This window comes from Nicotiana tomentosiformis, chromosome 8 (genome assembly GCF_000390325.3).
Source record: "Nicotiana tomentosiformis chromosome 8, ASM39032v3, whole genome shotgun sequence".
Lineage (NCBI taxonomy): Eukaryota > Viridiplantae > Streptophyta > Magnoliopsida > Solanales > Solanaceae > Nicotiana > Nicotiana tomentosiformis.
Window position 1 is genome coordinate 122447531 of NC_090819.1, and position 17072 is coordinate 122464602.

A 17072-nucleotide genomic window follows, 5' to 3' on the forward strand; every position below is an offset into this window, starting at 1 on the left:
GTATCAACTCCCGAACATCTCGAATCTACCACAATTAATTTGATTCTGTCCACACAATTTATAAGAATTAATTCCATATCAAAATACTAATATTTTTCACAAAATCTAAATTACGCCCCAAAAATCACCCGTGGGGATCACATCTCGAAATCCGACAAAACTCAATAAAATCTGACAAAACTCAATAAAATCCGACAAGTTATCAAATTACAAGTTCAACCATACTAATTTCACTCAATTCCGACTCCGAATCGGTATTCAAACTTGAGAAACTCATTTTGTGACATTATAGAAATTTTCTTCTATTTCTCTTGAAGTTTCGATAATTTTACACCAAAAATGAAGATTAATTCATGAAATATAATCACAAGGGAATTAAGAACACTTACCCCAAGTTGTGTGGAAAAATCCTCTCTAAAAATCGCCCAACCCGTGCTCCAAAATCCGAAAAATGGTGAAAAACCACGAACCCTCGAACTTAAAGGTTCTGTCTAGTCAATCCGCACTTGCAGACAAGAGGTCGCTTCTGCGGGAAAAATCTCGATTCTGCGAGAACAGCTTGGCCAGCCATAATCGCTTCTGCGATGCCAAAGACCGCACTTGCGATCGCGTTTCTGCGCTCAAAGGTTCGCACCTGCGGACCTACCTCTTCCTCAACTCCATATCTACGGAGCCTCGCTCGCAGATGCAGTTAACTCCTTCGTACCTGCGCCCTGCCCAGGATAGCCCAGCTCCGCTTATGTGTAAAAAGGGCTGCATCTGCAGCACCGCACCTGCGGCCAATTCCTCGCAGGTGCGATCACACCAGAAGACAGAAAATTTCCAGATTTCTTCCAAGTTCGAATTTGATCCGTTAACCATATGAAACTCAACCGAGTCCCTCGGGACCCCGTCCGAACATACCAACAAGTTTCATAACATAACACAGACCTACTCGAGGCCTCAAATCATATCAACCAACATCAAAATGACAAATCGCACCTCAAATCAAAATCTATGAACTTTGAACTTTCAAATTCTACGTGTTGTGCCGAAATACATCAAATCAATACGGAATGACTTCAAATTTTGCACACAAGTCACATTTCACATTACGGACCTATTCTAATTTCCAGAATCGAATTTCGACCCCAATATCAAAAAGTCAACCCCCCGGTCAAATTTTTTAAAAATTCATCTTTCGGCATTTCAAGCCTAATTCCACTACGAACCTCCAAATAATTTTTCGGACACGCTTCTAAGTCCAAAATTACCATACGGAGCTATTGGAAATATCAAAACTCCATTCCGAGGTTGTTTACACATAAGTCAACATCCGATCACTATTTTAACTTTAGCTTTAAACCTTAAAACTAAGCGTTTCAATTTATTCCAAAACCTCACCGGACCCGAACCAATTACTCCGACAAGTCACACAATAACTGTAAAGCCCAATTTGAGTAGTAAATGGGAAAACAGGGTTGTAATACTCAAAATGACCGGTCGGGTCATTGCATATTAGTTAAGTCCCTGCGAACAGAGGACCATTTAAAACATTTGTAGGAAACCTTCAGCATAATGAAACATTACAATATGAAGCTGAACCTAGAAATATGTGCGTTTGGAGTTGGGTCGGGTAAGTTCCTCAGATTCATGGTTTCCAATTGGGGACTCGAGATCAATCCTGATAAAATCAAAGCCATCGAAGATATCACGGTCGTGGATAACGTAAAGGTCATGCAAAGGTTAGCCGATTGAATACTCGCCCTGGGGCGATTTATTTCGAGGTCATTCGACAAAAGTCACTGATTCTTCGCACTATTAAAGAAGAAGGATAACTTCTCGTGGACCCCGAAATGCCAACAAGCTTTGGAGGAACTCAAGAGGTATTTATTGAGCCCGCCCCTGCTTCATACACCGAAGACGGACGAACAACTGTACTTGCACTTGGCGGTATCGGAGATAGCGGTAAGTGGAGTCCTAGTTCAAGAAGAGCAAGGTACGCAATTTTTAATTTACTATGTTAGTAGAACCTTAGGTGGGGCCGAAACTAGGTATCCTCACCTGGAAAAACCGGCGCTCGCTTTGCTAAGCGCCTCTAGGAAGCTAAAACTGTACTTCCAATGTCACCCCATATGTGTCGTAACTACTTACCCATTGAGGAACGGTATGCATAAGCCTCAACTCTCAGGCCGATTGGCCAAATGGGCCATAGAAATAAGTGAGTACGATATTGAGTATTGACCTCAGACCACCATTAAGTCTAAGATTTTGGCAGACTTTGTGACCGACTTTACACCGACCCTAGTACCTGAGGTCTAAAGAGAGTTATTGATTAACTCAGGAACTTCGTCGGAAATCTGGACCCTCTTTACGGACGGCGCCTAAAACACAAGGCGCACTTAAGGATGAAAGGGAGTAAGAACCTGGAGCTATTAGATAAAAGGCACGAGGTCACCCTTGTTCGGTTGGACGTCCAAAATTAGCAAATCAGAAGATATTATAATCGAAGGGCCAACCTTTGACACTTCAATATTGGGGACTTGGTACTAATAAAGGTCACGCTAAGCACACCAAAACCGAATGAAGGGAAATTGGGGACGAATTGGTAAGGACCGTACCAAATTATCGAGATCATCGGAAAAGGATCCTACAAGCTTGGAACAATGAACGACGAGCAACTACCAAACAACTGGAATGTAGCTCACCTGAAACGATATTACAACTAAGGTATGACCCCATCCATTTCCTTTTACTTGTATTTCGGACTAACTCTTGCAGGTGATCGACAAGGAAAAGTACTAGATTTTAGGTCTGAAAGCACGCGTTGCACTCTTTTTCTCTTGAATCGGTTTTGGTCCCAAATGGGTTTTCCGGAAAGGTTTCTAACAAGGCAACAAGTAAATCATGCTAACTTAGAATCGAAGGCCAGCAACGAACCGGTGACGGTGATCAAAACAGTATTCGAGATCTCTCTTCGATCAACCTCGAACACTAGGGGCATTACCCTCTGATACAGACTTTAGCATGGAAAAAGACTTCAGGATTGAAGGGTCTCGATCGATAGGATTCGATGTAAGGGCCAAACGGTCAAATGAACCGTGCCCGCATTGACTGCTCGAACCCTGACACAAAGCATGCACACATACGTTACTATTATGCACAAGAATAAAGAGAAGTCTCTTCCTTGCAAACATCTTATCTTTTGAAAAAAATTCCTTTACATTTTCTAAGGAATTCCCTTCTTCCGATCCCCTAAAGAAAACGAGCCCAAGGGCCACCTTAACCTGAGTTTGAATAATCACTCTCTCACTCGGGGACTGCCATCCGAAAAAAAACTCGGATGGTCCAATCTATTAGACCTCGGGGGTATAAGACCTCTTAGATAACCCCTAAATTTTATAGGCTAAGGCCACCCCCACTTGGGGACTGTCATCTTAGGAAAACCCGAATAACTCGGGATAATGATATTAACACGGGACAACACCCGAACTACAAAGGCTACGGCCATATAAACTCAGCTCAGAGACGTCCGAAGCCCGTCATAAAAACAGCAAGGCCTTAAAATTTTCTTAATTGGTTCCCAAGGCTATCCTCGACAGATTGTGACAAAAAGTCTAAGTAATTTGGGGAAAGAAAACTTTCGGTCACACCGAACCCCCACGATGCTTTAAAACGAAATAGTTGAAGGTAAGGTTTCTTCGAGTCTCTAAATAAAAATCAATTGTTTTATGCCAAGGCATGTAGATCTTTGCAAGTAAAAATAAATAAGGTAAAGAGAAAATTTGAAAGATGTTGAAGGGAAAAGCCTTATATTCATAATTAAAAATTTCTTTTACAAGGGCCGAACTGCCCGATGAAATATTTCTCAACAAAAAGATGAGACAAAAACAAAAGGCTAAGGTCATTCTAGGTTAACAAAACCCGAGGAAATAAAAGCTTGCGAAAAACACACTCTCGGCAAGTCATATTCTAAAAAGCATAAATATTTCAGGGAAGAAGTTCCTGGACATACCGGGTTCCACGATGCTTTAGAGATAACGAAATCAAAAGATAAGCCTATTCAAGATTCCGGATATGACTACTTAATGCTAAGGCATTTTTAATCTTTTCAAAAGATAAAAAGCAAATCATAGGAAAGAACTCGAGAATCACCAAAAAAGAAATAGAAAAGTTGTATTTACGAAGTATTGTGTTTACAAAAGGCCGAGCAGCCTTGACATATAATATTAAGTACAAAAAGGAATAAAATCGAACAGAAGCGACCTAATCTTGGCCGGAGCCCGCCTCGTCATCGGGATTTCTAGGGTCTTCCCATCCTCAGACCCAACTGAGCCTTCAGAATCCTCCTCCTCAGGACATGCCAACTTCCTGGCCTCGGCTTCAAATACCTTGGCATCCTCAATCTCCGCAGATAAGTCAAAACCTCGAGCGTGAACTTCCTCGAGGGCCTGCCTACAGGATTGCCATTTTATATGCTCGACTATATTTTTTGATTAGTCTTGAGCCTCTTCGGTATCAGCCTTGTATCGGGCCACCATTTCATCAGCTTCGGCCTAGACCACGACGACTTCCGACTTGGTCGTTTTAAGCTCCTTGGCCAGATTATCTCGATCTGAGACGGACGAACCTAGCCAAGATTGAAGCACCTCGACCCTTTTTGTATGAATCTCGGCCCTTTCCTTTGCCGCTCTTAGCTGGATTTCGGCTGAAGTTATCTATGCCCGAACAACCTCTTTTTCTGAGGCTAGACGATCCATCTTGCCTCTCCATTCATCGGTCTCAGCTTTGACTACATCTATCTCAGTTCGAAGCTGATCAATCGGATAGAGTTTTTACTGGACCTGCAGATTTTGACCATCAGTCACCGAATGAAATTCATCATCACTTACTTCAAAAACTTTTACCTACTCAACCAAGTAAGCATGATCCTTCCGAGAAACCTCCAGCTCGACATGGAGGTTTTTAGCCTCCCCTTAGAGCTACTCACTAAGAAGTTTAAAGGCGTCTCTCTTCTCAGTTAGCTCTCGGAATTCGGCTTCAAGTTGTTTTAGGTCATCCCGATGCCTTAAAAAGGCCTCGTGATGAAGCATCGATGCCTACAAGCAAGAAAAGAAATGCTAAGTCATCTGCGAAAAAATCTAAGTGTAAGTAAAAAATTCACTTAGGAATGCATAAAGTTACCCGGTTCAACGCCTGTTGCGCTTCGTTGAAAAGGCAAGGTGTATTCACCTCGTTCATCTTAGCTTGATCATTTTTGGTCACCAGGCACTGAAGATAGCTAGCCACCCCTACGGGTAGAGAAGAATCCGAGCCTCCCCCGGAAGGGAAATATTCCGATCATGATACGCACTCAGAGCAGGAAATTTACTAACCAATCTCAGGCTCGAAGAGGGCCCGCTTGCTTCTGGGGATTGGCTTTTCCTCGGTATATCTTAGTCTCCCAAACAGGTAGCATCTTCCATGGCCATCGAGTCCACGCCATCGAAGATACCGCATAAAAGGTCATGCGTTCCATGAGTCCCTTCGGCGGGGCATTCTTTAGCAGTTTGCACCTCGTTAAATATCAATTCTGTGAATGAGGGCGACTTGGAAACCTCTATTACGCCAAGTGCCTCAATCGAGGCATTGCCCACGGCTCGCGAGGATCCAAACCCGACCTCCTCGATTTCTCTAACTTGATAAGGGACAACCTCACCCCCTCAGGCTCGGAAGCTCCTTGACTTTCGGGCTGAGGCAGCACGCTATCCATCAGGTTAAAGGCCCCTACTTCCCCATCGGATTCATCTCTTAATCGGTAAAGTGAATCCGGAGGTGGCGCTTGAGCACTGGTGCCTTCCTTGGGTTTTCGCACCAATCGCCTCTTCGGTTTATCTTTTTCAAGGCTTGGAGAACTCAGAGCCTTTTTCTTTTCTTATCTTTATCCGGCTTTGGAGGAGGGGGCTCGGTGAAGACATCATCGTCACCAGATGGGGGCCTCATTTTAACATCTTTTGGTAAACCTGCAAAAGGAAAGTGAAACAAGTTAGAAATCAACGGTGTGGAAGTAAGGTTGAATATAACTTAAAGAAAGAATCTCACCATGGGAACGGGCCTCCCATCGGCCTTTCGAAAGCTCACGCCACGCGCGCTCGGAATAAGGTTTTTGCGACACGATGCCCTCGACCCACTCCTTGAGTCGAGGAACTGCATCCGACATCCGAGAAACAACTGCATCATAAAGAATCGATAAGAAGAAAGGTAAATTGAAAATTGATAAACAAAATATTAAAGGCAAGGTTATATTTACACTTCATGTTTCATTTCTCAGGAAATGACATGTCCTCAGCCGAGATTAAGTCCGAGGTCTTCACTCAAACAAATCTGCCCAACCAGCCTTGGTCCTGATCCTCGTCGATGCTCGAGAACGGGGCCTTACTGGCCCAGTGAAAAAGTTTTATTAGCCCCCCCCCCCGATAGAGTCGGGGATTGTACAGACGCATGAGGTGATCTATGGTGAAGAGGCACCCCTCGATCTTGTTTACAAAAAGTAGAGGAGGATGACTATCCTTCAGAAGGAGGGATGAATTTGGCCTAGGGTTACCTCGTACCTCTTACAAAAGGCGATGATGACCGGGTCTAAAGGGCCCAACGTGAAGAGATAAGTGTAAATACTTAAAAAAACCCTCCACGTGGGTGGTGATTTCTTCCTCGGGCGAAGGAATCACTACGTGCTTACCGACCCAGTTGTAGTCCTCATTGACTTTGTCGAGAACACTGTCGGTGACTGAACATATATATCTCGAGACCGGCTCACACCGGCTCGGTACCGAGGAGGTTTTCTCAATCTTAAAATCGGCTCTGGTTGGACACCCCGTAGGGAGTAACATCTTCAGAAGGGGTTCCAGCGTCGGTTCCTTAGTGACAACAGGCAAAATATTCTCAGCCGGTTTCGAGGAAGAGGGAGTTTCTTTTTGAGGAATAGATTTTGAAGTCTTTGCCATTGCTTCTAAATAGAGGAGAAACGAGGGTGCTGATAAAAGAGGAGGTGTAATTAGCAGATAACTTATGAAAGCTTTCAGAAAACCAGAAGGAAAGAAGTTTGAACATGAGAGTGATGAGGTTTTCTAAAAACACAAGTGCAAATGTTTGAATGTAAAAGTTCTAATGAATGGATGAAAATGGTATTTATAGTTTTCTCAAACGGCGATTCGTATCTTGAAACGGCAGACCGTTAATTGACACACATTTAATGTCTCGAAAACTGGACCAACGGGACGTCATGAATTTGTCGTCATTTATCAGAGTGAGAATCGGAAGCTCGTATAGTGAGAATCTGAGGCTCATATCGTTTCTCGTCATTTACTCTCCGAAAAATGAGGGGACTATCTGTATACGGTAGAAACCGAGCTCGCCTATTGCATGCCGTACCTGGGATGAAACATAATTGATTGAAGATCGACCCTGGATTCCATCGAACCAAGGTACAAGGTTAGAACATGCGCCTTCAAAGATTATCGAGTCCGTAACCCCAGAACTAACTCTGACTCTGAATTAGCTCGAGAGAACATCATCGAACCAAAATAACGGAAGGCCGAAATATCCGTAACCAGTCGCACATCACGGCGGGAATCTCGGCACGTATCAATGAAACTAATTAATTAACAAATCATAAGATTTTTTACCTTATATAGAGTTGTACCTAAAGTAGAACTCCCCTACTATATGAAAGAGTGTGATTATTTGTAAAACACATTGTAATTCACATCTCAAAGCAATAAACTATCATTTCTAGTTATTATTATCTCATTACTCTGTTCCGACATCGATTGTAGCATTTTCGACTCGAGGGCGATCAACCTTCAAGGCCAGGATCATTCAACTTGTGTGGTTTGCATTTACTTTTCTTATCATTAGTTTCAATCTTAATTTGATATCTCATTTTGTATCAAATTAGATCACGTATCATTAAAACCGTGTATAAATTTAATTGTTATCTGATTTTGAAGGTAAAGAAAGTGATTACTCTAATTTGGACGAAAACCACCCCTCTAAAAGGAACCATTGATGCCTGTTGGTCAATAGTATAGGGTAATGATCTGACCCATATATTTATATCATTAAAAGAACTCATTGGAAAAATACGATTATCCCGATGAACCGGGGAAGGATAATTGGCCCTATTATTTTGGTGAACTAGGCAATAATCTCCGTAAATTCTCCAATGTTTGGCCCTATTAGCAAGAAGGTTTTTTAACTCTTCCAATGTTTTGGTTATAAAAAAAATTAAAAGAAAAAATAAATCAATCATATGACAGTTTTGGGCCCAATCTAGTGGGTTCTTCTCACATTTCCAACTTTAGGGAAGTGCTTTTGTGTACAATAGTAAACTTTGGTGCTGTTTCTGGAAGCCACCCAAAAAGTAGGACCAAAGGATAAAATAGAGAGATACCTTTACGACATCGTTTGTATTCATTGCCTAGGCTATGGAAATGGAAACGCAGTACACAGTCTCCTCTAGGGAACATTGAACTGAATCGCATATCGTAGAATTGCGCAGAACCATCGGCGTGAGACGAACAATTCCGATCATCGGAAAATGGCCGGAAGATTGAGTAACGCAGCCGTTCGCATCATGGGCGGAAACGGCGTCGTAGCCCGCTCCGTCGTATCCTCTCTTCGAACCCGTGCCGGTATGGGGCTTCCCGTCGGCAAACACATTGTACCTGATAAGCCGGTAATGCTTCTACTATTAATACTCAATACTTGCACTTGCTTCTGTTTCATTTCTTTTTTATTTTTGGTCTTTTTAATTGGATTGACAAACCCTAATTTTTTGGTGTGATTGTAGCTTGGAGTGAATGATGAACTTACATGGGATAACGGAACTCCTTTTCCCGAGCCATGTATCGATCGTATAGCTGATACTGTTGGAAAGGTTAATTTTCTTTTTCTAATTTAATATTTATTTTGAATTCCCATTTTTTCATTTGTTGTCGTTTACAATTTTCAGTTTTTACTTGTCAATTTAATTGTAATGTGATGTTTAAATTTTTTATTGCTGATGCTGTTGGAAAGCTCAGATTTTAAATTTAAGATTAATATTTGTATTCCCATCTACTGTCTTATTAATTATAATCTGAAGCTTGAAGATTTAAGATGTAAAATTTGTGTCTGTTGGAACAGTTATAGTTTTGCTTTATGATCTGTGTTTGAGCTACTTTATGTTTTACCATTTTTAATTTTAATTTTTTGTTAGGCAAATTAATTATAGTATGAAACTTGAATATTTTATATGTGAATTTGAAGATTTTATATCTGTTGGAAAGGTTAGTTCTTTTGGCTTAGTATTTGTATTTTAATCACCATCTTCATTGTTTCTACAATTTACATTTTTAAGTTTTCCTTTTTTGTTAGTCAAATTTATTACATAGCATGATATCTTAAGATTCTTGAACTGCTTTTAATGGCAGTATGAGGCTTTGGCTTGGTTGTCTGGTGGATTGAGTTTTTTCGTGGGGCTTGGGCTGTTAGCTGTTTGGAATGACAAAGCCTCCACAATCCCATTTGTAAGTCTGTTTTTTTGTTTAAATTCTAATCCAACTCTTCCAAATTAATGTGAATTAGTTATGTTTTGTTGACGTTACTCTACTATCTTGTCCAAATTGAGTTGCACTTTGTTGTGTGTGTTTAAAATGGATGGACTTGCATGTTGTTTACTCTGTTGATGGAATTGAAGGTGTTTTGTTGAGCTTAGTGTTGAATGAATGCTGTGTAAAATCACTTTTGCAGCTGTAGTTTGTTCCGTGGCTTAATGACCAGCGTCATGTGGATTATATTAGAATTTATTTTGTGATCCTCTCCTTGAAGTTGGGAAAATTTATATTGAAATATTTAGATGTTATGGCTGAACGATGTCATGCTAGGATCGAAAACCAAGTGGAGAAGTATTTCTTGTTCTCGGTAAAACTATCCACGTATATTGCCTTACCAACCTTAACAAATGCTTAGTCCCAACTACTCATCCGCCTGGCTCTCCCAGTCTGTGTCGCCCTCTGTCAACTTTTCCGCACACTCCTGTTGCACATCCACCTTCTGCTAAACCACTAGCGAAGAGGAAGGTTGCCCAAGGTTTTATCACCTATAGTTAATCTACCACTAGTTGTAATGCTTTATGACTCACTAGGCTTCCTTCATTGTATCCTTACACCGATAATCAATCTTCCAGTTGTAACACCTGCAGTGGGGTGGGGAGAATATCTGCGGCCTAGTGCTTCAAGGATTAGTAGAGCTAGAATATGCAATTTTGCGATGCACCTCTCTAACAGTTTTTTCTTAATTAATTCGTTCCTCCATTTGACCTTCGTCAAAATTATCCTCCATCTTTCTCTTCAAGCACTGGTAGCTTGTGGTTTGAAATCTCCACCTGACGTTGTTTTCCCTCGGTGGGTGCATAATTTTTTAAAGATAACGTAAGTAGAGTTGAAGCAAGAATCTATTTCAATCCTCATTGCAAAATGTGCTTTGCTAAGAGGAGTGCAGATGATTAACTGTTTAGATGTGAGCATCCCTATGGCTAAGGAATTCAAGTCAGAAAATGTGCACAAGTGAAATAAATTAACCTTGGGGTTCATATTAATTTGTGTTCCTTCTCTTTTTCTCCCACTCTCCTTTGATCAGGTAGTCCATCTTTTTTGTTGTATTTTCCAAAGAAGTACGGATAATCAGTGTTTTAAAAGACGTTTTTGGGGCAAATCCAAAGGCGAAGGCAAGTATCGTGGGGCGTAAGTCCCAACCTTCTGGGCATTTGCTTAGGCGTAAGCCAACAGCTTTCTGGGCATTCATTTGGGCGTAATCCCAGAGAACTTTTTCAAATTTGAGCAAAAATTACTTAATAAATCCCCTTTTTAATATTAGATACTCAAAAATTAACTAAGTAAATTGTCAAACTAAACAACTCAGAAGTTCAAGACCTTTTCTAATTGTTTATCCTAATTTTATGATCCTCTCTTTGTCGTTTACTGAGTAACAAATAGTCTTTGCCTCTTTGTCTGGAAAGTGCATGCTACATAGCGAGAGTTTTGTTCTTGCAGCTTCCTTCCTTTGTTTCTTCAAGTTTTTTTCTTTCTTTAATTTATATATTCTCTTCAAGTAAGTTTTCGGTCTTAGAATTTCTTTAGGTATCACTCTAGTTTAGATATTGTTTTCGAGACTCTATTCAAACAATGTCCTTTTTGTATTATAATGAGTATTTGTGATTTGTTTTCTAGTTTTAGGTTTTCAAACAATAACTTTATATTATTTCCATTTTTATTTTTGAATTATATTAGGAACTAGAGTATCATTTTTAGAACTTTATGTATGTTCCATCATAGTCATGTTATAGGTGTAATGCATCTTTACGTCTTTTACCTTTTCAAGTAAGAAAAAACATTCTTTTGTAATGTTCGTGCATATATTAGCATGTTTAAATGAATATATACATTTCCCTACTAATGTTTTTTGAATTTTCTACAATTTTAACGTAATTTTATTTTTTTGTTATTTAATTTTTTAATTAAATTATAAAATATTAAAATTAAAGATCCATGCGCCATACAACCTGGGGCTTACGCGTTGCCCCATGTTAGATGAGACGCCTTGCCTCACGCCCACGCCTTTTAAAACAGTGCGGGTAATATGTATTTCTTTACTCCGTCAGATTATAGGTTGTTGAAGAAATCCAATGTCTTAATTAACTAAATTTGCATTTAATTTTTCGTGATGAAGTTCTAATAAATGATAATTTCATTTTAAGCATGTCAAGTTGGTGTTGCTATAAAGGATTCAAGTGATTTTTCTTTGTTGTATTCTTTTTACTGATTATTGTCCTCATTGTTGAATGGTTGTTGCTGCCTAAAGTTGCAAGTATTGACTGTTGGCTTAGTGTTGTTACTGCTTTTCTTTGTGCTGTTAGTATAACTAAATAGCACTATTGTCATTGCTGTATCTATGGAAATGTTGCGAAGATGTAAAAGTGTTTGATATGTTATCTGGTACTAGTTGGAGTTTAAGATTCGATTACAAGATGGGAAAAAGTTCTATTTTAAAAGATAAAGATGAAAGCATTTAGAATCAAGTATAGTATGATGTAGCAGAAATTTTGGATTCTGTTATTTTGTGTCAGACGATTCACTGGCTGAATGAGGCTATGTTAATGTATAATGGATACTGCGTGCTGTTATTCTTATCACATTCTCTTTCCATTCAAGTGCTGAAAGTGGTTTCAGAAGTCAGTATTTCAGAGCGAAGGATGTGAAATAGAGTTTCCCTCTTGAATCCTTAATCTTTTCAACAATTCGGAATGCTCTAGGATTTTATTTACAGCAGCTGATGGTTTGACTCTACACTCACTAGTTAATGCGATTATAGTTCCAAAAGTTGTATAGAACATGTTTGAGATTGTCTAGATGCTTCCAAAGGTTACATCTTACTGCTTGTCTGTAACATAGTTGAGTGTACCACAACAACAACAAACCCAATGTAATCCCACAAGTAGGGTCTGGGATGTACATAGCTGAGTGTATTTATCATATATTTTTTTTAATTTTCAAATCATCTTTTTTTTTTGGGGGGTGGGGGGTGAGATGGTGCTCCGAGCAGTACAAGCCCTTGTCACAATCCTAAGCTGCAGAAGAAAAGCATTTGAGAGAGGGTCCCTGTGACTTCCACCTACTAGTTGGGAAAGTCATTGGATCACCCAACCTTCCTCGTTTAAGGCCTTAAGGGTGTTGGGAGGGGGAGGAGTAGGACACATTGGCCATTCTGCCTCCTTGCGTGGTGCAATTAAGAGCTGGCTTTCAGTAAATAATACTGGCTTTTACCACAATCATTACTTGGAGATTGATTCCATTCTTAAATACAAAATACGCTAGGGATTACAGAGATTGCCTTTACTTTAATAACTAGTCGGCCCTTTCTGTTTGCCTCTTTCTTTGATCATCATACAACTCTGCCTTTTATTTTTTCCCCTCATTTTCATTTTTATCGGCCGACTTTGTTTTAATTATGTAACCTTTTGGTCTGAGCAGACACCAAAGGTCTATCCATATGACAACCTAAGAGTGGAGCTTGGTGGAGAACCTTGAGCTTGATCTAGTTGGAATTGAGTCCTCAAATGTTTTTAATGCGTTTCTTCTCATGTATAATCAACTGTAAGGCTTGAACAGTAAGAATAAATCTTGGTTCGAGATTTGCAACCAACAAGCTGACATGAGTTTTGCTTTTGTCGTGTTTCTGCTGAATCTTTTCTTATCTTAAAAGTTTGATTTGGCTAGTTGGAGTGTTAGATACACTCCACAGGCTAAGTAGATTGACCGTCTCTTTGCAATCAAACTTGAAATTATTGCTTCTCCATGGTAGCTGACTAGTAAATGAGATTACTTTTGATGACTGATATGATAATGAACATTGAACACAGGCGGTCTTTCTATTTGCAGCAACCTTTGTTTTTGTTTGCCACCGTTCTCTAAAGCTAACTCAGTCCTTTAGTAATTAGTAAAGGGTAACAGAAATTGTCTTTGAAATATTGTGAAATTTGGGTCAAAATAGATGCACCATGCAAAATTTATCGTTTTCTTTTGTCCTTCCTATATTTTCTTGTTTATTTCTTTTGCCAGAAAGATCTTCAAAAACATTCATTACTTTACTGAGCCACCAAATTAAATATGTGCATCGGTGCAAATTCGAGGATGACCTCGACTTAGAAGCAGTTGATCTCTTTTTCCCACGCAGAACGGCCGAATTGTGGTCAATGTGGAGTGATTGGAGGGAAAGAAACAACAGAATGAAAAGTAAACTTTATCAAACTATTTCCTGTCACAAACGAACCAAGAATCCTTGAAGATGAATTAAAATGCTTCTTTACTCTTCCCCATTAACAAAATGGTTACCCAGTTAATGGCTGCAGACGGGGAAGGCAATATCAAAACATAGTTTCAATACTAATTAGAAAGCTTTGGACCTGTGAGACACCTTCATTAGGGGTATCAAATGAGAAGTGGAGTAAATATCAGGTGGGTTGCAATGGATTTCCTAAAAGGATCAATATGTACTGTTCAAATGTGTTAAATGATCATAACTCAACTAACACATAACAAGATCAAATCTTAAACAATTTCTAAACAATCGGGCCATAAAGTATTCTCTTTAATCTTTTATTTCATCCTTTATTTTCATTTTTTAGTTAGAGAATTGAGTACCTTGGTCTTTGGGTCTTCAAATAGTGGGTTGACAACTAGTTGATCAATCTCGTTTAGCACATTTTGGTCCACAATTTTGACGGTCAAATAGGTTTTACCTATTGTGACCGGCCGTTGATTATATAAAACATCTCACCTTTTAAACTTTGGACGGTTTTACCAGATTAAAAAATTTGGGCAATTTCACTCCCCTTCACTTAAGGTATAATTTCACCATTGGAGGTAACAATCTTCAATCGTGGAAGAATTTCTATCCAAATTTTATTTCCTTCTTGGTCTGGTGAAGCCGAGTTATAATCCGGGTAGAGCTACATTGTCCAAAGGGAGTTCATTGTGCAAAAAAGGTAAAAACAAACGTTTATGTATAAATTGTTAAATTCTTTTGACATAAGAAAAACTTCTAGTTTAGTCAGCAAAGGCTATTCAAAAATAGTTCTAAGCTTGCACCGAAAAATGTGGCTTAGTGATGGAATAGAGCTGTTATCAATAAATAAATAAATACTAATAGATTTAAGGTTGTAGCCCGAACACCGTTCTTATAAAACAAATAAAATATAGTTTTAAGGTTGTTGGTTCGAGTATACAGTCACTGGCTAGAATGCAACATGTTCGAAAATAGTTTTAAGGTTGTATCTTCGGATATCAGGTTGGTGTTCTTGCATTTTTCTTCCGAGTTTATGAATCCATCAGTGTAGAATGCCGCTTGTTTTTAGTAAACAGTGCCTCGTTAGGCTAACTTGCACGCACCACGACTATTTTTATGGGGTGCTTCTACTACCTCCCATATCGAGTAATTTTATCTATCAACACTCGAATAAATAAAAAAAAATCACCTAATATTTTTACCTCTGCTAAAATTTGAATCTGACACACCCCATTCTCAAGGAGTCGGTAGTTTGAGTATCTTTAACTCTTATGCCTGGTTTGCTTGTCATATCAAAGTATTCCTTACAATCTTACAAAAATCTTTGATATTTCTTTCATTAAGCTACTCAAAGTCCAAAAACTCTACAGAAGTTTCTCATTAGGGTACAAAAGTCCCAGTCAATGCATTCATTTGTTTTTATTTTAAAAAATATTCGAGACTTTTGGTTTTAAAAAAAAATTGATTTCCGCGTTAATCCAACTCATTCTTGCAACTTGCAAAATATAGAATTAGTCCACTCTACTGTAATTCTTTTAGAGTGAACGTGTGGTTTTCTTTCCTTCCCCCTGTTTAGGGTTTCCACCATTAGCAAAGTCAATAAAATAAAAAGCCTTCCCTAAGGGTCAGTGCGAATATAGGTACTCAATTTTGTTTTTCTTCATATTTTTAGAAGTATATTTCGTGAAATTGATAGATCGTGGCTCGTGGCCAGTTCTATAAATTCCAAGTAAACAACCGCAAATATTGACTCTATTTTCCAACTAGCTCCTATTGCTGGGGTTATCGGTGGATGTGTAAAATAAAATGATTTGTTTAACTTGTATTTCGCCATTTATTAGCTCTTATAATACAATTTAAATAAAATAAACAAGATTTTGGACTTTTTAGTCACGGGCTTAAACATTATTGCCAAAGCCAAGAAGTAGCGAGTTGTAGATTGTTTTTTGAATATTTAATGTATACCACATGAAATCACTATGCTATCTGTTTTTTGGTTTTCATGCATAATTAAGATGCCTCAATACGTGTCTTGAAGTCATCAAAGGTGACAGGATATCTATTTTGTCTTGTTTTAATCTCATTGATAGGACTTAGGAGATTTACAATATGCGACAATTATATGTAAAATGATCCATTTGATTGAAAATGAAGTCATAGTTATCCCTATCTATGATTTGATTTTGGTAATGGGGTCGAATGTAATTGGCTGTATCTTGAATCCTTTTCACAGAACTTTTTACTTTTGCTTTTATTTTCTTTTAAGTGGAGCACAGTAGACGACTTACGAATAGGTTACTACGCTGCAACGCGTTTCATGGGTGGTGGACTTTGTGCTTAACCTATACTTTCTTTTTTTGGAAAAAGACCGTTACTCCCTACCTCTCATATTAACAGTCTTGATTATTAAAAATAATTATATTAAATTATTTATTATTTTAAAAGTATATGACAAAATTAAATATTTTTTTCTTTTTTACCCTTAGTAATAATTATTTTTGAAGATAGAAATAACACATAAATAAAATAAATATTCAACGAAGAGAGATTATATCTTCAGACATAGAATAGTCCAATCCCTTTCCTAATTAACACTCTCTCCGTTTTAATTTATGTGAACTCATTTGACTGGACACGGAGTTTAAGAAAAGAGAGAAGACTTTTGAACTTGTGGTGTAAAATGAGGCACATATATTTTGTGTGGCTATAAATCATTGCATAAAGGTAAATTGTTTCCAAATAAGGAAAGGGGTCATTCTTTTTGGCACGGACTAAAAAGGAAATAAGTTCACATAAATTGAAACGGAGGAAGTATTTCTTAAGGGACATGTAAAAAAGAAACACGATACATAATATGAGACAGAGAGAAAACTGTTTGGGATAAGGGGAAGAAAAGGAAGAATATTACATCATGGGAGGAATACAAATATCTCGTCTATGCAAGCTGAGTCTAGAATTAGAAATTTCGGCAAAAAATCGATATATACTTGCAAATATTTTTAAGAAATAGTTAGAGGCTCCCACACCAATTTTAATAAATACTGATAAATTTATATTGAATGTAACATGTTCTCGATCATCAAATCCTGAATTCGCCTCTTAATAATAACATTAAAAAGTGGAGTCGTACAATGACAGTCCTGACATAATTACACAAGCAACGACCAAAACTTATAATTTAGTCGTACAATGACCGTCTCAAATAATAGATATTGGTTCAATTATCACAA

General features: G+C 38.5%; 1 protein-coding gene across 1 annotated transcript; it reads left to right on the forward strand.

Moving 5' to 3' along the window:
- Positions 1–8371: 8371 nt before the first annotated feature.
- On the forward strand, positions 8372–13307 carry LOC104097699 (NADH dehydrogenase [ubiquinone] 1 beta subcomplex subunit 8, mitochondrial). Its single transcript, XM_009604313.4, has 4 exons — positions 8372–8695; positions 8810–8896; positions 9432–9527; positions 13029–13307. Exons 1-4 carry the CDS (start codon positions 8558–8560, stop codon positions 13083–13085), a joined length of 378 nt encoding a protein of 125 aa, XP_009602608.1. The 5' UTR covers positions 8372–8557; the 3' UTR covers positions 13086–13307.
- Positions 13308–17072: the final 3765 nt, after the last annotated feature.

Excerpts from the sequence above, each read along its gene's own strand:
- LOC104097699 (XM_009604313.4), top strand. The coding sequence starts at position 8,558 with ATGGCCGGAAGATTGAGTAACGCAGCCGTTCGCATCATGGGCGGAAAC. Across the intron at positions 8,696-8,809 it reads ACATTGTACCTGATAAGCCG|CTTGGAGTGAATGATGAACT; the intron begins GTAATGCTTCTA and ends GTGTGATTGTAG. Across the intron at positions 9,528-13,028 it reads AAGCCTCCACAATCCCATTT|ACACCAAAGGTCTATCCATA; the intron begins GTAAGTCTGTTT and ends TGGTCTGAGCAG.